Consider the following 18,650-nt stretch of genomic DNA (forward strand, 5'->3'; position numbering starts at 1 on the left):
ATAAAACCATCTGAAAACTACTTCAGATACTGGACCTGATTTATGATTTGGAAAAAACAACCTATTCATTGTTGAACGGAACATCTCATCTCAAGCATTTCTTTGTAGATAAGCCCGTCACTTTAAGAACTCATTTATGAAGTGATTGAAAACGATTTCGCAAGTTGACTTGGCTATGATCTATGATGATAAAATTGTCCATGGACATTTATGTTCTCAATTCTTTTTGAAATAAGGAAAATAAAGTCAAGTATTTAATTTTCGAAGAGTGGGTGGATAAGCACAAAAGGGCAGTAGGTCATAGGTTATATTCAGTGTGTGCATACCTGTGTATATGTAAAACATAGACTTGGAGAGAGAAAGGATCTGGGAAGCCATCAAATTCGTTGGAATATATTAAGAATGGGTTTTGAATCTATCTTTTAACATAAGGACAAATTACCTTTTTATTAATTTCAAGTACATATAATAAGAGGAATTGGGTAAACAAAGTGTTGACTATTAAAAGTCCTTTAGAATGCTTATATAATGAAATGACAAACATGATGCATAATAACAGTGACAACTTCATGTCAATGAGTGGTTCTGAAGTCTCAAAGTTTTCTGTAAGCATTTTGTTGTCTTTGGTGAGCTTATTACCCTTTAAAATCTTGTTTATTTATTTAATTTATTTAACAACCTCTTTCTTTACAAATAACACAGAAGCAAACTTCTTTCCAGTCCTTTCACAATTATCGCAACTTAAAAATTAGTGGAGTGAGTTTGTGTATATGTGCATGAAGGTATGTCTGCATGGCCATGCAAAGTCAGGAATTAGGATTCTACTTGTATTTTCTGAAGGAGAATTTGTTAATTTAAGTAAAACACTACTCCTTGATTACAAAGTGCTGCCTAAGCCTGAAACTCAGTTAGAAATATGAAAAATTGGAAGAATTTCTGAGAAATCTAAACATAATTTTGAAATTCAAAACATTTCCAGTTATTTGTGCATATAAATGACTTAAATGAAGACAGAATGTCTCTCTCCATAAACAATGATTAATTTTGAAAAAAAAATATGACTTTCAGATATGAATTTGCTTTTCTTTAATTCTGGACAGTAAACAGTGTTATGTCTTTAGCCATAATATGTATCTTTTACAAGTATGTGTGAGGATAACCTAGCAGATCCTGTGTGTGTGTGTGTGTGTGCATGCTTGTGTTATGCTGCAGGTTTGAACAGATGGGCCCTGCCCAAAGTTTAGAGAAGCTATTTAGGTCATTCAAGACCAACTTTCATTTGCCAACTCTTCAGGGAGAAAGAGATGTTTCTGGCTAAGAAAAAAAAAGACTTTCTAAAGGACTTTATAAGATTACTACCGGAGTACACAACTACAATATCTGAGGTTCTGTCCCAAAGTGTATGAACTAGATTGTATCATCAGGCAATCAAACAGTCTTGGCCATATGATACCAAGTGTCTAGTACATCATGAAATGGGAACAGGGAGAACGAGAACTTCTGTGTCTTTTCTTATAGCACCATACAAAGAGCTTCAATAATTGGCCTGTTTGCAGTACCACTACTAGGTCTGTGTCCCAAAGAGATAAGTTAAAAAGGGCTTACAAGTACAAAAATATTTATAGCAGCTCATTTTTGTGGTGGCAAAAATTTGGAAATAGAAAGGATGCCCATCAACTGGGGAATGGCTGAACGGGCTGTGGTATATGAATGTAATGGAATACCATTGTTCTGTTGCTTGCCACTGTTAGTCCTTCATTCTTAAAGAGGACCATGACATCAAAGTGACGTCATGACATGCAGGCAATTTCATGACATGCAAGTGAATTGGATTTAATGAAGGAGAGCTGTGCAAAGTTACCAGCCTCACTTTTGCCTCCAGAGGCATCTGGGTCCAATGGCTAAATACAGATCAGGACAACTGGAGATGGCCTGGGATGCTATTGTTCTATAAGAAATGATGAGCAGGCAGATTTCTGAAAAACCTGGAAAGGCTTACATGAACTACCTGAGTGAAGTGAATAAAACCAGGAGAACATTGTCCCCTGTAATAGCAACATTGTGTAATGATCAAGTATGATAGAATTAGCTCTTCTCCGCAATATAATGATCCAAGACAAGTCCAAAGGACTCATGATGGAAAAAACTATCCACATCCAGAGAAAGAACTATGGAGTCTGAATGCAGATCAAAGCCTAATGTTTTCACATTTTTTTTCTTTATCATGGTTTTCCCATTTTGTTCTGATTCTTCTATCACAACATGTGAATGTGTGGAAATATGTTCAACATGACTGTACCTGTAATAACCTATATCAGACTGCTTGCTGTGTTGGAGAGGAGGAAGGGAAGGGAAGGAGGGAGAAAATTGGGAATTCAAAATCTTACAAAATGGATGCTGAAAACTACATTTAGATGTAATTGGGGGAAAATACTGTTAAGTCAAACAAAAAAAAAAAGAAATGATCATGATCTAAAAAATAACTAACCTGTTTGACCAAGGGCAAATAACTATTTATAGCTTGCTGCAGTTTATTCATCTCTAAAATAAACTAATATTTGTCCTTTAATACATGACCAAGGATTATGTATTTAAAGTATTTTAATTTTCTTTAGAGATGAGGTGCTTTTTGAATTTAAAAGACTTTATGCCCTTAAGATGGGTGAAAAGACTGAGTATCTTATGCAACAGCTGCTCTTTCAATATGACCTATGACCAGTTGTCCTTTTCCTTCAGTGCTTATCTTATTGAATCATACCCATTCTTTGAAAATAAAATACTTGACTTTATATTCCTTATTTCAAAAGGAATTAAGAACAGAGGGATCCAGGATGGTTTCATGATCATAGCCAAGTCAACTTGTGAGATTGTTTTTCAATCACTTCATAATTGGGTTCTTAAAGTAACTGGATTATCTACAAAGAAATACTTGAGATGAATAGTTAACTGTTTCTATCATAAATAAGGTCTAGTATCTGAAGTAGTTTTCAGATGATTTTATCATTTATCTTACAACATCAGTATAGGGTGTAATCTTAATGCAGCACTTGGGATAGCTACAGCTTTGCTTTTGTAGACTTGCTAGCTAGCAAACTAGCAAAAATCCTGCCCAGAGACTGAGCATCATTCTTATGAACATGCTATAGAAGCAGCCCCTAGGAGACAGGAGGACAGGCGAGGACCTCAGACCCAGGGAGATTGTGAGAAGAGTTGCTTCACCTCTGCAAATGCAAAGTTAAAGTATTCAAATTAATACAATGTTCCACTACCTCCCTCACCCTTCACCTCTCCCTCACCCTCCAGCAACATAAGCTATAGTCAAGAGGAAGAGACCAGAATATTTCTTCCAAGGTTAATGACTAATTAATTACAGATTTCTAATGTGTTTGACTCATTTTTTCCCCATTCCAGGCCATCCTCCACTCAGCTGCCAAAGTGATTTCCTGAATTTCTACTTTGACCGTGTCACCCCCCTTTTCCCAGTGGCTCCCTTTTACCTCTAGGATAAAATAAAAAGTCATCTGCCAGGCCTTTAAAGCTCCTCACAAACCCATCACTCCCTGACTTTCCACACTTCTTACACACTTACACTCCCCTCAACATGATCCAACTTGGTTGTTCCAAGCACAGTTCCACACACATGGCCCTACTTCTGCCATCTCTGGACGTTCCCCATGTTGGGAATGTATTTCCTCCTCCCCTTTGCAGCCTGAAATCCCTGGTCCCTTTAAGACTTAGGTCACATATCACCTTCTCACATGAAGCCTCCCTGGCCACTGCTAGTGATCAACCTCTCAAAACAACATTGTTTTGATCATGTATATAGTATTCTATATGCTTGAGAAAAGCATGGCATAGTGGAAAATAAAACTGGCTCGGAAGTATAAAGACCACGGCTCAAGCCTCACCTTTGACATGTTCTGGCTAAGTTCTATAACCTCTGAGTGCTCTCTAGGCAGCTCTCTGAGAATATTCAGTATTCCAAAGAAGGTACTGGCCTGCATCGGTAGACAGAGTTTTCCCACCTGGGAGTTCTCTATACCAATGAAATCACAATCCAATCTCTACCCCTATGGATACATTTACATATGTGCAGTAGACACAGTCTTCCCCCTTAGAATGCAGGAGAACATGGAAGGCAGGAACTATGCCTTTTTCTTCTTAGTTCCATAGTTCCTGGCACAGACAGGACTTAATAAATGCTTGTCAATTGACTAATTACATAGAGTCCCTCAAGCACATATTCAAGGGATACTTAAGCCTTTGCCATGGCCTTGGGGCTCCCAGGTTTGAAGCTTGTCTCCTCACCTTACCTCTCTTCACAGCCTCATGGATGGGTGAAGCCAGGTGATCATCCAATTGTGGCTTGGCGCCAAATGTAAGAAGCAGATTGACACAGGCAGGGCTCCCACTACAACATGCATTGAAGAGAGGTGTGACTCCATGCACAGTGGTTCCATTCACCTGGTGAGAGTAATAACACTTCATTTTTATGTCCCATCTTAGATTCCCAAGCTTTTTTTTAGATATTTGATCTTCACAACAACCCTGTGAGCTAAGCCTGTTTTACAGAAGAAATTTTCATTTTTCTTTTATTAAAAAACATTTTCAAATGCACAGAAGACACATAAAGTTAGTTCAGAAGGAAATTCAGACAAGAAATAAAGCTTTGAAAGAAACATGTTGTTATTTACTTAAAAAAGAAAAGCAAACCACACATGATAGTATCACATTTACTGTTTTTCTGTTCTACTTTATATATATATATATATATATATATATATATATGTTCCTCCTTTTTTGGGTGTTTATTAAATTCACTAAGTGAAAGAGTGCTTGTGGTCTCTTACAAGAGAGCAGGGGCGGTGACCTCTATTGCAAGGCAGAAAGGAGCCTTAGGGTTTGCAGTTGCCAAAGAGAAAAAGACCTGGTCACAGTTCCTGAGTCAAGAAGAACATCAGCACTTATAGCTTCCGGGGTGCAAGGATCCATCTTGGGTAAGACCAGAGCAAAGACCAAGAGACTAATGACCTCACCTTTCCTTGGATCATACCACCTCAGCATTGAAAACTGAGACCCCCAAAGCTAGTTTGGAAAACAGAAGCATGAAAAACCTAAAGCTTGGGACAGTTCCCTCTTCTTCCCAAGAACAGAGCCCAACTTTCACATAAAGTTAGAAGTCAAGAAACAGTTTGGAAAAATATGAGAAAAAAAGAACCTGACAATAAAAGTTACTATGGTGACAGGAAGATCAAGAAATAAAGTCATAAGAAGACAATGTTGTCAAAACAGCTAAAAGTAAGGCCTCAAAGAAAAATATGAATTGGACACAGGTTCAATAAACACTCCTAGAAGAGTTCAAAAAGAATTTTAAAAATCAGAGAACTAGAGGAAAAAAGGGGAGGGGGGAAGAGAGTGATACAAGAAAATTATGAAAAGAGAGTCAACAGCCTGGTAAAAGAAGCAACAAAAAAACACTGAAGAAAATAATACCTTAAAAAACAAAATTAGCCAATAAGAGGCATGAAAGTCTACTGAAGAGAACTCCTTAAAAAGCAGAATTAGACAAATGGAAAAAGAGGTACAAAAGCTCACTGAAGAAAACAATTCAAAAAAATTAGTGGCAAGTGGAAGCTACTGACTCCAGGAGACATCAAGAAACAATCAAACGAAGTCAAAATGATGAAAAAATAGAAGAAAATGTAAAATATCTCATGTGAAAAACAACTTCCCTGGAAAATAGATCAAAGAAAGATAATTTAAGAATGATTGGATTACTTGAACCATGATAAAAAAAAAGAGCTTAGACATCATCTTTCAAGAAATTATCAAGGAAAAATGTGGTAACATCCTAGTACCAGAGAGTAAAATAGAAATTGAAAGAATCTACCAATCACTACTAAAGAGATTCCAAAGTGGAAACTCACAAGAATATTACAGCCAAGTTTTAGAGTTTTCAGGTCAAGGAGAAGATATTGAAAGAAGCCAGAAAGGAACAATTCAAATATCACAGAGGCATATTAAAGATAATACAATAATACATATTAAAGATCATAAAATAATACAAAATAAAGATAACACAATATAATACAAATATTGTATTATCTTTAATATGCCTCTGTGATATTTGAGTTGTTCCTTTTATTATATTATATTAAATATAAATATATTATATCAACATATTAAAGAAGTTGAGGACTTGGAATATGATATACTGGAAGGCAAATGAGCTAAAGGATTAAAACCAAGAATAATCTGCCTAACAAAACTGTGTATAATACTTCAAGAGAAAAAAAAATGGATATTTAATGAAATAGATTATTTTTAAGTATTCTTGATAAAAAAAAAACAGAACCAAATAGAAAATGTGGCTTTCAAAAAAAAAGATCAATAAGAAGGATAAAAAGTTTTTTTCAAAATTTTATTAACTTCTGATTCACATCATTCATTTCCACCAGATTTTGAGTTACAAATTTTCTCCCCATTTTCCCCCTACCACCGCCCCAAAATAGCAGTCCCACAGGATATCCCCTCCTCCAATCTTCTCTCTCCCATATCTTCTCCCATACCCCCTCCAACTTTCCAGTAGGGCATGGTGGATCTCTATACCCCAGTACCTGTATATCTTATTTCCCAATTACATATAAAATGGTATTAATACTAGTATGTATGTATGTATATATATATATATATATATATATTATAAACATTTTATTTTAAAACTTTGAATTCCAGATTTATTCCCTTCCTCCTTTGTCACCCACCCTTACTGGAAAGATAAGCAGTTCAGTATAGGTTGTACATGGGTAGCAAAAGCAAAATATTGATGCAGAAGATATATTGTAAAAGACTGACTATATTTCCCTCCCTTTTACGCACTTTCCACTTGTTCTGTTCTCTACCTAGATCCCGTATGCTTTCAAAAGTGGGTGCTTCCAACTTCCCTCCCCCCAGCCTGCCCTCCTTTCCATCATCCCCCCTCTCATCCCCTTCCCCCTACTCTCCTGTAGGGTGAGATACCCTTTTGAGTGTGCATTTCATTCCCCCCCCCCAGCCAAATTCAATGAGAATAAGGTTGACCCATTTCCTTTTGCCTTCCTATTCTTCCCCTCCATTGTAAGTATTTTCCCTTTGCCTCTTCTATATGAGATAGTTTACCCCATTCTGTGTCTCCCCATCTCCTCTCATTATATTCCTCTCTCACCTCTTAATTTCGCCTTTTAAGTATCATCCCTTCCTATTAAATTGGTCCTGTGCCCTCTATCTATGTATACCTGTAAACATATATACACACATTGACATATGTATTCATATGCCCATATACCCTCATATATAGACATTATATATTTTTCTATTCCCTTCAACTATTTTCATACTAAGAAAAGTTTCATCAGTTAAAATTATTGTTTTCCATATAGGAATGTTAATACTTCAACTTTGATAATTTCCTTATGACTTCTTTTCCCTGTTTACCTTCTCATGCTTCTCTTGCTTCTTGTATCTGAATGTCAAATTTTCTATTCAACTCTGGTTTTTTCATCAAGAATGCTTGAAAGTCCTCTATTCCACTGAATGACCATATTTTCCCCTGAAACATGATACTCAGTTTTGCTGGGTAGGTGATTCTTGGTTTTAATCCCAGCTCCTTTGACAACCAAATATCGCATTCCAAGCCCTTCAATCCCTCAGTGTAGAAGCTGCCAGATCCTAGGTTATCCTGATTGTGTTTCCACAATATTCAAATTATTTCTTTCTGGCTGCTTGTAATATTCCTTGATCTGGGAATTTCGGAATCTAGCTATAATATTCCTAGGAGTTTTCTTTTGGGAATCTTTTTCAGGAGGTGATTGGTGGATTCTTTCAACCTCTATTTTACCCTCTGGTTCTAAACCATCAGGGCATTTTTCCTTGAGAATTTCTTGGAGGATGATTTCTAGGTTCTTTCTTTGATCACATCTTTCAGTTAGTCCAATAATTTTCAAATTATCTCTCCAGGATCTATTTTCCAGGTCAGTGGTTTTTTCCATGAGATATTTCACACTGCCTTTTATTCTTTTATTTGTTTGGATCTGTTTAACAGCATCTTGATTTCTCATAAAGTCATTAGCTTCATTTGCTCCAATCTAATTCTGAAGAAATAATTCTCTTCAGTGAGCTTTTGAGATTCTTTTTCCATCTGGCAAATTCAGCTTTTTAAGACGCTCTTCTTCTCATTGCCTTTTTGAGCCTCTTTTGCCATTTGAGTTAGTGTATTTTTTAAGGTGTGATTTTCCTCAGTCAGGCAGTTGACTCTCCTTTCATAATTTTCTTGCATCGTTCTCATTTTTCTCTTCCCAATTTTTCCTCCACTTCTCTTATCTGCTTCTTAAGGTCCTCTGTGGCCTGTAACGAGCTCATATTTTCCTCTGAAGCTTTTGGTGCAGGAGTTCTGACTTCACTGTCTTCCTCCTATTCCATGCTTTGATTCTTTTTGTCCCCAAAATAGGAGTCTAATGTTGGATTCTTCTGTTTGCTTTCTTTCCTTTGCCTGGTCATGTTGCCACTCAATTACTTGACTTTAGCGCTTTTTGCCACAGTAGGACTCTGCTATCAGGCAGGGGAGCTTCATACCAAATGCTTTGGTTTTCGAAGCTGCAGAAGGTATTAGTTGGGTGTCCTCTCTGAGGCCTCCACATGCTCTGGGAAGCTGGACACACACCCCAGGACCTCCACCCTAGACTGCAATCCAGATCCAAGCAGGTTAAAGCAAGAGCGATTTCCCCCTCAGACTGGTCGCTTGGTCCCCCTACATTCTGCAGACCAAGAGCTGCAGCTGGTGGGGTGTCGGGGGTGTAGGGGGGCGTGGCTGCACAGTGCCAACAGTCGCTTCTTGTTCCAGGGGCAAAAGCCAATACACTCCCCACTACTGGGTCCCAAAGTCCGCACTACACTGAGCTCTCACTTTGCCCTTAGCATCTATGAGTTGATAATTCTGGAAAAGGCCACAGCTGCTGGTGATCTGGAGTCCCTCTGGCCAATGACTCATCAGGCCCGCCCTGGGCCTAAAACCTCTGGCTCACAGGGGCCTGGGCTCGGCTCCCAGAGCGCGACACTGGCTGATTCCTGCCAGCCTGCCGGGCTGTTCTCAGTGGGAAGTTAGCTTCTCTGTGTCATAGAGTCCCCTTTTACATGAATTGGGGCAGGTCGAACCCAGAGCCAAGCGGAGGTCCTGCTTCTATTCCACCATCTTGGCATAATTTCACATATATAACTGATAACTCATTTTATGCTTTCACAATGAGTGGGGGAGGAATAGGAAGAAGGAACAAAATTCAGAACTCAAAATTAAAAAAAAATGTTAAAATAAATAATAACTATTAAAAAATAAAAACATACTTATGATTGCCCTAGCAACCCTCTTAACCATCATTCCCCCAACTCTTATAATTTAACATTCTTTCCCCTCCCCCTCAAATGCTCTAAATCTTTCCATTCTCAATTCATATTATAACTGCCAGGCATGACTCAAGATAACATGGTCTAACAAGGGTTGAAGAAACCAGAAAATAATGTGTTTCCCTATGATTCCAAATATTGCCTTTGAGATCCACTGTCTTATCCTGCTAAGAAACCCCTTCCCAGTTTGTATTATTCCCTAAAATTTCACATAGGATTTGGAGTTACAAGAAAACTTAGAGATAATCTCAGCCAACTGCCTCCTTTTATAATTGAGGAAATTGAGGCTCAATTTACTCAAGAAATAAAGTGACTTTTCTAAAATAACAAAGATGATATGAAAGTGACTTCAAATCCAGAGTTCTTTTTGATGTACTATTTGGTCTCCCTTCCTTGTCACCGAAAATGATCATCATTAAAAAAGAATAAGTGAAAGAGTCATAGTAATGGCATTTTCACTCTCTTCTAATACCTTCTTGGATGAGGCACAGTACTAGCTGAGTAAGAACAGTCAGAATTTCAGTGATTGATGGAGAAGATCACCAAGATTCCAAGGACATTCTGGTGAGGAAGTCAGTAGCAGAGTGTAGTATAACAGAATGCTTTCAGTTAAGAGCAAATATTAAAATGAAAAGCCACACCTAGAGAGATGGTAAGCAGTTTTTCCCAGGGCAAGAGAGTCAGAGGATACTAAAAGCACTTGTAGTTCTTCAGCAGTGTAAAAACTGAACTCAACATCTTGTCAGCAAGAATGATTTGTTAAAACAGAATCCTACTAGGGGTGGAGTCAAGATGGCAGAGTAGAAACAGGACTTCCTCGGGGCTCTGGCACTCACCTCCTCCAATTCATGTCAAAGGTGACTCTGAACAAACTTTGGAACTACAGAATCTACAAAATGACACAGAGAAGCTAACCTCCCTCCGAAGACAGCCTGGCAGGCCGACGGCAAGCGGCCAGTGCAGCACTCTGGGAGCTGAAACTCAGCCCCTCAATAGCTGGAGGTTTTAGCCCCAGGGTGGGTCCTAACCAGCCTCTGGCTGGAGGAACTTCAGATCGCCAGCAGCTGTGGAGGTTTCCAGAATTATCAACCCAAAGATGCTAAGGACAAAGTGAGAGGTCAGGGCAGTTTGGACTTTGGGATCCAGTAGCTGGGATTGTGATCAGCCTCTGCCCCTGCAGCCACTGCCACGTGGCAGCTTCAGCTCCTGGTCTGCAGTTTGTGGGGGGACCAAGCAGCCAGTCTGAGGGGTAATTGCACTCACTTTAACCTACTTGGGTCTGGATTGTGGTCTAGATTGGAGGTCCTGGGGTGTGTGACCAGCTTGCCAGAGTGTGTGGAGGCTTCAGAGAGGGCACCCAGCTGAGAAAACCCCAGCTTTGGTACGAAGCTCCCCTGTCTGGTAGCAGAGTCCTACTGTGGCAAAAAGCCCAGAAGTTAAGTAATTGAGTGGCAACATGAGTAAACAAGGGAAGCAAGGTAAACAGAGCAACCCAACTTTGCACTCCTATTTCGGGGACAAAAAGAATCAAAGCATGGAATAGGAGGAAGACAGTGAAGTCAGAACTCCTGCACCAAAAGCTTCCAAGAAAAATACAAGCTGATTACAGACCACAGAGGAACTTAAGAAAGATTTTGAAAAGCAAATAAGAGAAGTGGAAGAAAAATTGGGAAGAGGAAAAATGAGAATGAGGCAAGAAAATTATGAAATGCAAGTCAACCCAACCTGAATAAAATAACACCTTAAAAAATAGACTAACTCAAATGGCAAAAGAGGCTCAAAAAGCCAATGAGGAGAAGAATGCCTTAAAAAATCCAAATTTTCCAGATGGAAAAAGAATCTTAAAAGCTCAATGAAGAGAATTTTTCCTTCAGAATTAGATTGGAGCAAATGGAAGCTAATGACTTTATGAGAAATCAAGATACTATTAAACCGATCCAAACAAATGAAAAAAAATAGAAGGCAATGTGAAATATCTCATTGGAAAAACCACTGACCTGGAAAATAGATCCAGGAGAGATAATTTAAAAATTATTGGACAACCTGAAAGCCATGATCAAAAAAAAAGAACCTAGAAATCATCCTTCAAGAAATTCTCAAGGAAAATTGCCCTGATGTTTTAGAACCAGAGGGCAAAATAGAGGTTGAAAGAATACACTGATCACCTCCTGAAAAAGATCCCCAAAAGGAAACTCCTAGGAATATTATAGCTAGGTTCCAAAATTCCCAGATCAAGGAAAGAATATTACAAGCAGTCAGGAAGAAATAATTTGAATATTGTGGAAACACAATCAGGATAACCCAGGATCTGGCAGCTTCTAAACTGAGAGATCAAAGGGCTTGGAATATGATATTCCTGAAGTCAAAGGAGGTGGGATTAAAAGCCAGAATCAACTACCCAGAAAACTAAGTATCATGTTTCAGGGGAAAATATGGACATTCAGTGGAATAGAGGACTTTCAAGCATTCTTGATGAAAAAACCAGAGTTGAATAGAAAATTTGACATTGAGATACAAAAAGCAAGAGAAGCATGAGAAGGTAAACAGGGAAAAGAAATCATAAGGAACTTATCAAAGTTCAACTATTTACATCCCTACATGAAAAAAATTATAATTGCAACTTACGAAATTTTTCTCAGTATGAGAATAGTTGAAGGGAATATAAACCTACATATTTATGGATACATACATATATATGTCTATATAGGAGGGTATGTGGGCATATGAAAACATATGTGAATGTGTCTATATATGTGTACAGGTATATATAGATAGAGGGCACAGGACCGATTTAATAGGAAGGTATGATACTTAAAAGGTGAAATTAAGAGGTGAGAGAGTAATATAATGAGAGGAGATGGGGAGAGACAGAATGGGGTAAACTATCTCATATAGAAGAGGCAAAGAAAAATGGTTACAAAGGAGGGGAAGAATAGGAAGATAAAAGGGAATGGGTCAACCTTATTCTCATTGAATTTGGCTTGGGGAGGTAATGACATACACACTAAATAGGGTATCTCACCCTCCAGGAGAGCAGGGGTGATGATGGAAGGGAGGAAAGGTTTAGGGAGAGGGAAAGCACACACTTTTGAAAAGGGACAGGATCAAAGTAGAGAATAGAACAAGTGGGAGGTGGGATAGGATGGAGAGAAATATAGTTAGTCTTCCACAATATATCCACTATGGAAATGTTTTGCGTAGCTACACATGCACAACCTATACTGAATTGCTTATCTTCCCAGTAAGGGTGGGTAACAAGGGAGAAAGGAAATGAATCTGGAATTCAAAGTTTTAAAATCAAATGTTTATAATATATATATATGTATATATATACTATCATTAATATTATTTTACATGTAACTGGGGAATAAGACATACAGACACTGGGGCATAGAGATCCACCATGCCCTACTGGAAAGTCGGAGGGGGTATGGGAGAAGATATGGGAGACAGAAGATTGGAGGAGGGGATATTTTGGGGTGGTGGGTAGAGGAAATACGGGGAGAAAATTTGTAGCTCAAAATCTTGCAGAAATGAATGATGTAAACTAGAAGTTAATAAAGCATTTGATTTAAAAAAATAGAATCCTAACAAGGAGATGCTTCATTTTCCCTTCTTCCTCACGATGGTCATGGTGAGCTGCCCCTGTCCAGTCTTGTCCTGCTTTCCCCTCCATTCCCCAGGCAATATCCTTCGCAGTGATCACTTTTCATTATCCTGGAGTCTCTGTCTCTCACCTACAATGATTTTACCTTAGAAAGGTGACTGCAGAACACACTTTATACTCTGGGTCCCAGTCACATTTTGTGTCCTGCCATGAAGAAATGCTGTGGTCAAAGGTCAGTTTCTGAGCCCAGGTCTTAATGAAATGAACAATAGCCAAAATTAGTATATACTGTTCTATGCTACTCACATGGGCACCATGCTCCAGTAAGACTTTTGCACATGCAACGTGGCCCCCAAGACAGGCTTCATGAAGAGAGGAGACACGGTTTATTGTCACGAGGTTCACATTGATTCCCTAAAGTGGAAGAAAAGAGGATTGACTACTGTGTTTGAGAGAGTAATGACAATATCCCCCCCTCAGGTTTAGATGTTCTATAAATGAACAAGCTCTATTGATATTAAGTAGGGGGGAGGAGGAATGCTCAAAGGGACTAGGAGAGATTGGACTAGAGTGAGAGGGAGGGAGCAGAGCTATGGTTAGACAGGAAGGATGCAAAACTCATAGGATTAGCAGATACTCAAAAAACAAAAATAGCTGCTCAGAGTCCTAACTTCCAATCCGTCCCAGTCTACAACTACCCATTGGGGAAAGGATCTTTTTAAATGATCTGACTATTTTTCAATTATGACTGCACACATATAATAAAACAGAAATACCCTAGTCTACCTGGCTGCTGAGAATAAGTCTTGAAAGGAAAATAAATTTAAACATCTAAAGGAGGGCACAGTCTGGAAAAGGCTTAGATGAGAAAACATTAAGTAGAGAGAATAAATAATTCTTTAGCATCATAGCTCTCTTATAGAGACTGTTGCATTAGATTCTTCCAGGGCCCTAAAACATTAGTGACCCAAAACTATAACCACCATTTGGAAATGGACAAATGCCTCAATATTAAATCTTAATCACTGTTTTTAAATCAGAGTATAATTGCTAAGGTCTTTGGTGATAGCATGTAATGGTAATGGGAATTTGAAGATCTTCCCTGCCCCTTAATAAGTCTAGGGGAATTTGAAGACCTTCCCTGCTCTGATAATATACTCTGCCTCCAAATAGACTGAATGTAATCACATGGAGCCTGTGGTAGGAGGAGTTTGCTGAAGGATGGAGCAGAGCCCACGGGAATCTGGGAGTCAGAGCAAGCTAGGTGGTTGGGAGGAGAGGATGCTTCTGGGGGAGACAGATAGGCTTGTGAGTAAATATTGGTCTTGTGTTGGTTTGTGGGAAGACTAAAGGATGCTGTGGCTCTCTGTGCTGTTGTGGCTTATTAATGTCTTTGCTACTATGATGGAATTGGCTTACTGATTTGGGGATTTGGTTTTCTGGTGTTTGAATAAATGTTTTGCTTCTGTCTTCTATATGGAGAGTTTACTATATTTTGTGATCAAGCACCATGCAGGTATATTTATCGTGACCATTGGCACTGTGAGTATTGCATTCATACTACATAACACTGTACTCGTTTATCCATATACCTAGTATGTGAAAGGCTGTTGCTGTTTTTAGTTTGGTTTTTACTGGTTTTACAGAGGTGGTACACTATGTAATGGCCTACATGATTAGCTCCCCTAGATGCCCAAAACATTAGCATCTGGGGTCACAATGCCAACCTGTCCATTCAACCCTGGCCTAGACTGAAAGAAGACCCTGGTGCCAGTGCTAGTTCCTCATCGTTTTGAGACGAATTTCTATATTTTGATTTTCTTATCTGCGTGATCTTCAGCAGAATGGAGATAATCAGATGGTTCAGGTCTTTGTATTCCTAGTGCATAGCAGCTACTGCATAAATTCTTGTTAAATGAATAGAAAGGAACTGAGGAGGAATACGTGGGACCCTAAGCAAGAAGCTCTACTTTGGGCCTGTCCTAGTTCGGGTCCCCTTCTAACTTGGGCTCTCCTCTTATTTTCCTGTTCCAAATGACCTCTTTTTGCCCTAGTATTTGGGCCCTTATCTTATTGTCTCTGCCTTGGTTCCTCAATGATTTGCTTAATTTGTTGATTTGTTTGTGGACCTACCTGCCTCCCAAATCCTCTGGTAACAGGGTCCTGCCTTTATTAATAAGAATCAGCTAGTATTTATGAACCACCTACTCTGTGAGAGGTTCTGTGCTAGGGCTAGTACAAAGACTGAAACAATCCCTCTTACCATGAGCTTATATCCGAATAAGGGAGACAGCAAGTACATTTAAAACATATATACAGAATAAAGAAAAGGTTAATATAGACATATACATGTATATACATATGTTGCTACAAAGTGGTGAAATACAAGGCAGTTTGGGAAGAAGGGCACTACCAGTTGGGAGGATCAGGAAAAGTTTCAGGTAGGAGATGGTGCTTCAGCTCCATCTTAAATAGTGAAAGGGACTCTCTAAGGTGTAAAGAGAGAGCACATTCCAGGCATGAGGAATGGCCAGAGATGCTAGCTAGAGTGTTGTGAGTGAGGAAAAGGGAGACTAATTTGCTTGGAGTGCATGGGGGGAAGGGTCAGGGAAGGGAGAATGGAAAATGGGTTGTATAGGATTTTAAAAGTTTAACAGAGAACTTAATTTTTACCCAAGGGGCAGTAGTAAAAAGCCACTGGAGTTGATCAAGGACAAAAATTACTTTGGCAGTGATGTAGAGGATGGACTCCAAAACATGGGAAAGACTTGAGTCGGGAAGATTAATAACCTAGATCAATAATCTGTTGTAGTAACCTAGGTGAGAAGTGATGAGGCCCTGGACTTGGGTAGTAGCCATTTGAGTGAAGATAAGGGGTCATATGAGAAAGATGTTATGAAGGTATAAACAAAAAGATTTGTTAATTAATTATTGATGTGGGGTGAAAGAGAAGGAGGAGTCCAGAATAATGCCCAGATTATGAACCTGAGACACTAGAAGGGTAGTGGTGCCTTCTACAGAAATAAGGAAGTCTGGAAGAGGGAGAGTTAGTGAGAAAGACGAGTTTGGTTTTTGACATGTTAAGTTGAAGATGTCTCTAAGACAGTCAGTTTGATATCTCGAATAAGCACTAGGTGATGTGAGCCTGGAGGCTGGGGGAGAAAATGGAGCTAAATATGTAGATGTGGGCATCATCTGTGTGGAGACGACAGTTAAACTCATGGGAGCAGTAGCAGTAAGGAAGCAGTACGGCAAGTTTGCTTATACACACATGCACACGCTCACGCACACACACACACACACTCACTCACACCAAAAAACTCCTCCAAAGAGATTTAGAAAAATGTGCCGGACCAAATCTTGATAAGGGAATACAAGAAAAAGTCACAGGAAGTAATTTTTCCCACCCAATCAGCATAAGGTAACAAAAAGGGAGGTCTATGGACACAGGGCATGGGGTCTGGCCAGGAACATTCACAGAGCACCCCAGTGCAGAGGAGGTCCAAGACCCATACCTGAATGGGTGCTATCTGATAGTTTCATCATCTACTATTCAGTTCCAGGTAACAGATCTAAAGCAGACTGAAGAGAGGATATGCACCAAGGCTGGCTTTCTGAAATAAGGAATAGTCACAGGCCCCAGACAGTCTACCAAGAGAGAAGCAAATCCAGAAGCAGAGAGCATTAGTGTGGTTTACGCACTGCCTCACCCAAACCCTGCCCCAAGAACTGAGCAGAATCTCCCTTTCAGTTTCTAACCTGATCTAAAGTCTTCGGAGGAATAACAAGGTAGGAGTCCCAGACCAAGAGGAAATGTGCAGTATTGTACTTCTGAACCAGCAGACCTTCTCAAGTGACTGATCGCTGTTAAGTCCAAGTGACGTTCAGACCCAAACCCAGGTCAGGAATTTACAGAGATCAGACCCCTAGGGCAGTGATCAGACACTTCCCTGCATTAGGCCACATTGGGAGTACAAGTGCCCAGCCAGAGCTGTCCCTGAGAGACTGGAAGAACAAAATTCTCGACCTCCCAAGAAAGCATCAATAAGACCATCCCAGACCTTCCCTCCAGAGGTAGGCAGAGCCTGACCTAGCATCAAGTCCAGATTCAGAGAGTAGACTGAAAGAATAAGCAAATAAAAAAGGATCCCACAGTCAAAACAGATTATGGTGATAGAGATGCACAAGACACAAACCCAGAAGAAAAGAACGACTCCAAACCATCTACCAGCAAAACATGAAGGAAGGATGGGGGGATGGAAATAAAGTACCTTCTTATGTGCCGGGGACTGTGCTAAGTGTTTTACAAATACTTGATATTCACAACAACCCACTGCTATAGGTACTGTTACTATTTGCATTTTACAGTTGAAGAAACAGGTGGACAGAGATGAAGGAACTTTCCTGGGTCACACAGCTAGTAAGTGTCTGAGGCTAGATCCTAACTCAATCTTCCTGACTCCAGAGCCCAGCTCTCTACACATTGTCACCTCCTAAAAAGAAGTTTGGGTACAAATTCAGCTAGGTTTCCTGAAAGAGATAGAGCAAAAGTTTAAAAAGGTGAAAATATTTTTGTAAGTTACGTGACATCTCTAGAGGAAAAAAAATTGAAAGGGTCCAAGATACGACCTTAGGGAATACCCACACTTAGGAGGCTGTAATGGTGATGGAAATTTGAAGATCTTCTCTGCCCCTTAATAAGCCTAAGGGAATCTGAAGACCTTCCCTGCTTTGAAAATAAACCCTGCCCCCTAACAGGCTGAACATAATCACATGGAGACTGTGATGGAAGGAGTTTGCTGAAGGGTGGAATATAGCCCACAGGAAGCTGGGAGTCAGAACAGCTGCACACTTGGGAGGAGACAGATAGGCTTGTGGGTAAATACTGGTCTTGTGTTGGTTTGAGGGAAGGCTGTACCTCTCTGCTACATTGTGGTGCATTACCTTCTATGCTGCTACGATGGAATTTGTTTCCTGGGATTTGGTTTTCTGGCGTCTGAATAAATGTTTTGCTTCTGTCTTCTATATGGAGAGTCTTATATTTTGCAATCAAGTACTATGCAGGCATATTTATCATGACCACTGGCACTGTGAATATTTCATTGGCACTACAGAGGCATGATGCAGATGAAGATACAGTAAAAAGAAACTGAGAAGCAGTGGTCAGACAAGTTAAAGGTGTGCCAGGAAAGAAGGGTATAATGAAAACCCAGAGAAGAGAGGGCCTCCAGAAGAAGTCAGACAGCAATGCCAAATGCAGCAGACAGGTTGAGAAGGACAGGGCTGGGAAGAGACCACAAGATTTGGTAATTACTCATAACTTTGGAGGTTTAAGACGCATAGGATAATGGAAAAAGCTTAGTGTGAGCAAAGACTGGGGTTCAAATCCTGTGTAAGACATTAGCTTTGACAGGGTCAAGTCATGTCACAACTCTGAGCCTCAGTACTTCTATAAAGAGGGATAATAATACTTAACACTACTTCATAAGGTTTTGGGGAAGGCTGTACTTAACTAAGGATTGTTAACTTAAAAATGCTAGGGCAATGTGAGTTGTTATTCCAAATATATTCAAGGTTTCACGGGACAATAGTTCTCAGAGCCCATGAG

The 18,650-nt window shown here is 39.5% G+C and overlaps 1 protein-coding gene across 2 annotated transcripts in view; it reads right to left on the reverse strand.

The window, feature by feature from the left end:
- ASB11 (ankyrin repeat and SOCS box containing 11) overlaps positions 1 to 18,650 on the reverse strand; it is a 141,301-nt gene that overhangs the window by 93,145 nt on the left and 29,506 nt on the right. For both annotated transcript variants that reach the window (XM_069100670.1, XM_069100665.1), the window contains exons 3-4: positions 13,349 to 13,456; positions 4,314 to 4,464 (exon numbers count right to left, since the gene is read on the reverse strand). In XM_069100670.1, coding sequence (XP_068956771.1) covers positions 4,314 to 4,464; positions 13,349 to 13,456 — 259 coding nt within the window. The remainder of the gene's footprint in view (positions 1 to 4,313; positions 4,465 to 13,348; positions 13,457 to 18,650) is intronic.

Source organism: Petaurus breviceps, unplaced genomic scaffold, assembly GCF_028583685.1.
Source record: "Petaurus breviceps papuanus isolate PSGF00001 unplaced genomic scaffold, PetGlider_PUasm1.0 419, whole genome shotgun sequence".
Classification (NCBI taxonomy): domain Eukaryota; kingdom Metazoa; phylum Chordata; class Mammalia; order Diprotodontia; family Petauridae; genus Petaurus; species Petaurus breviceps.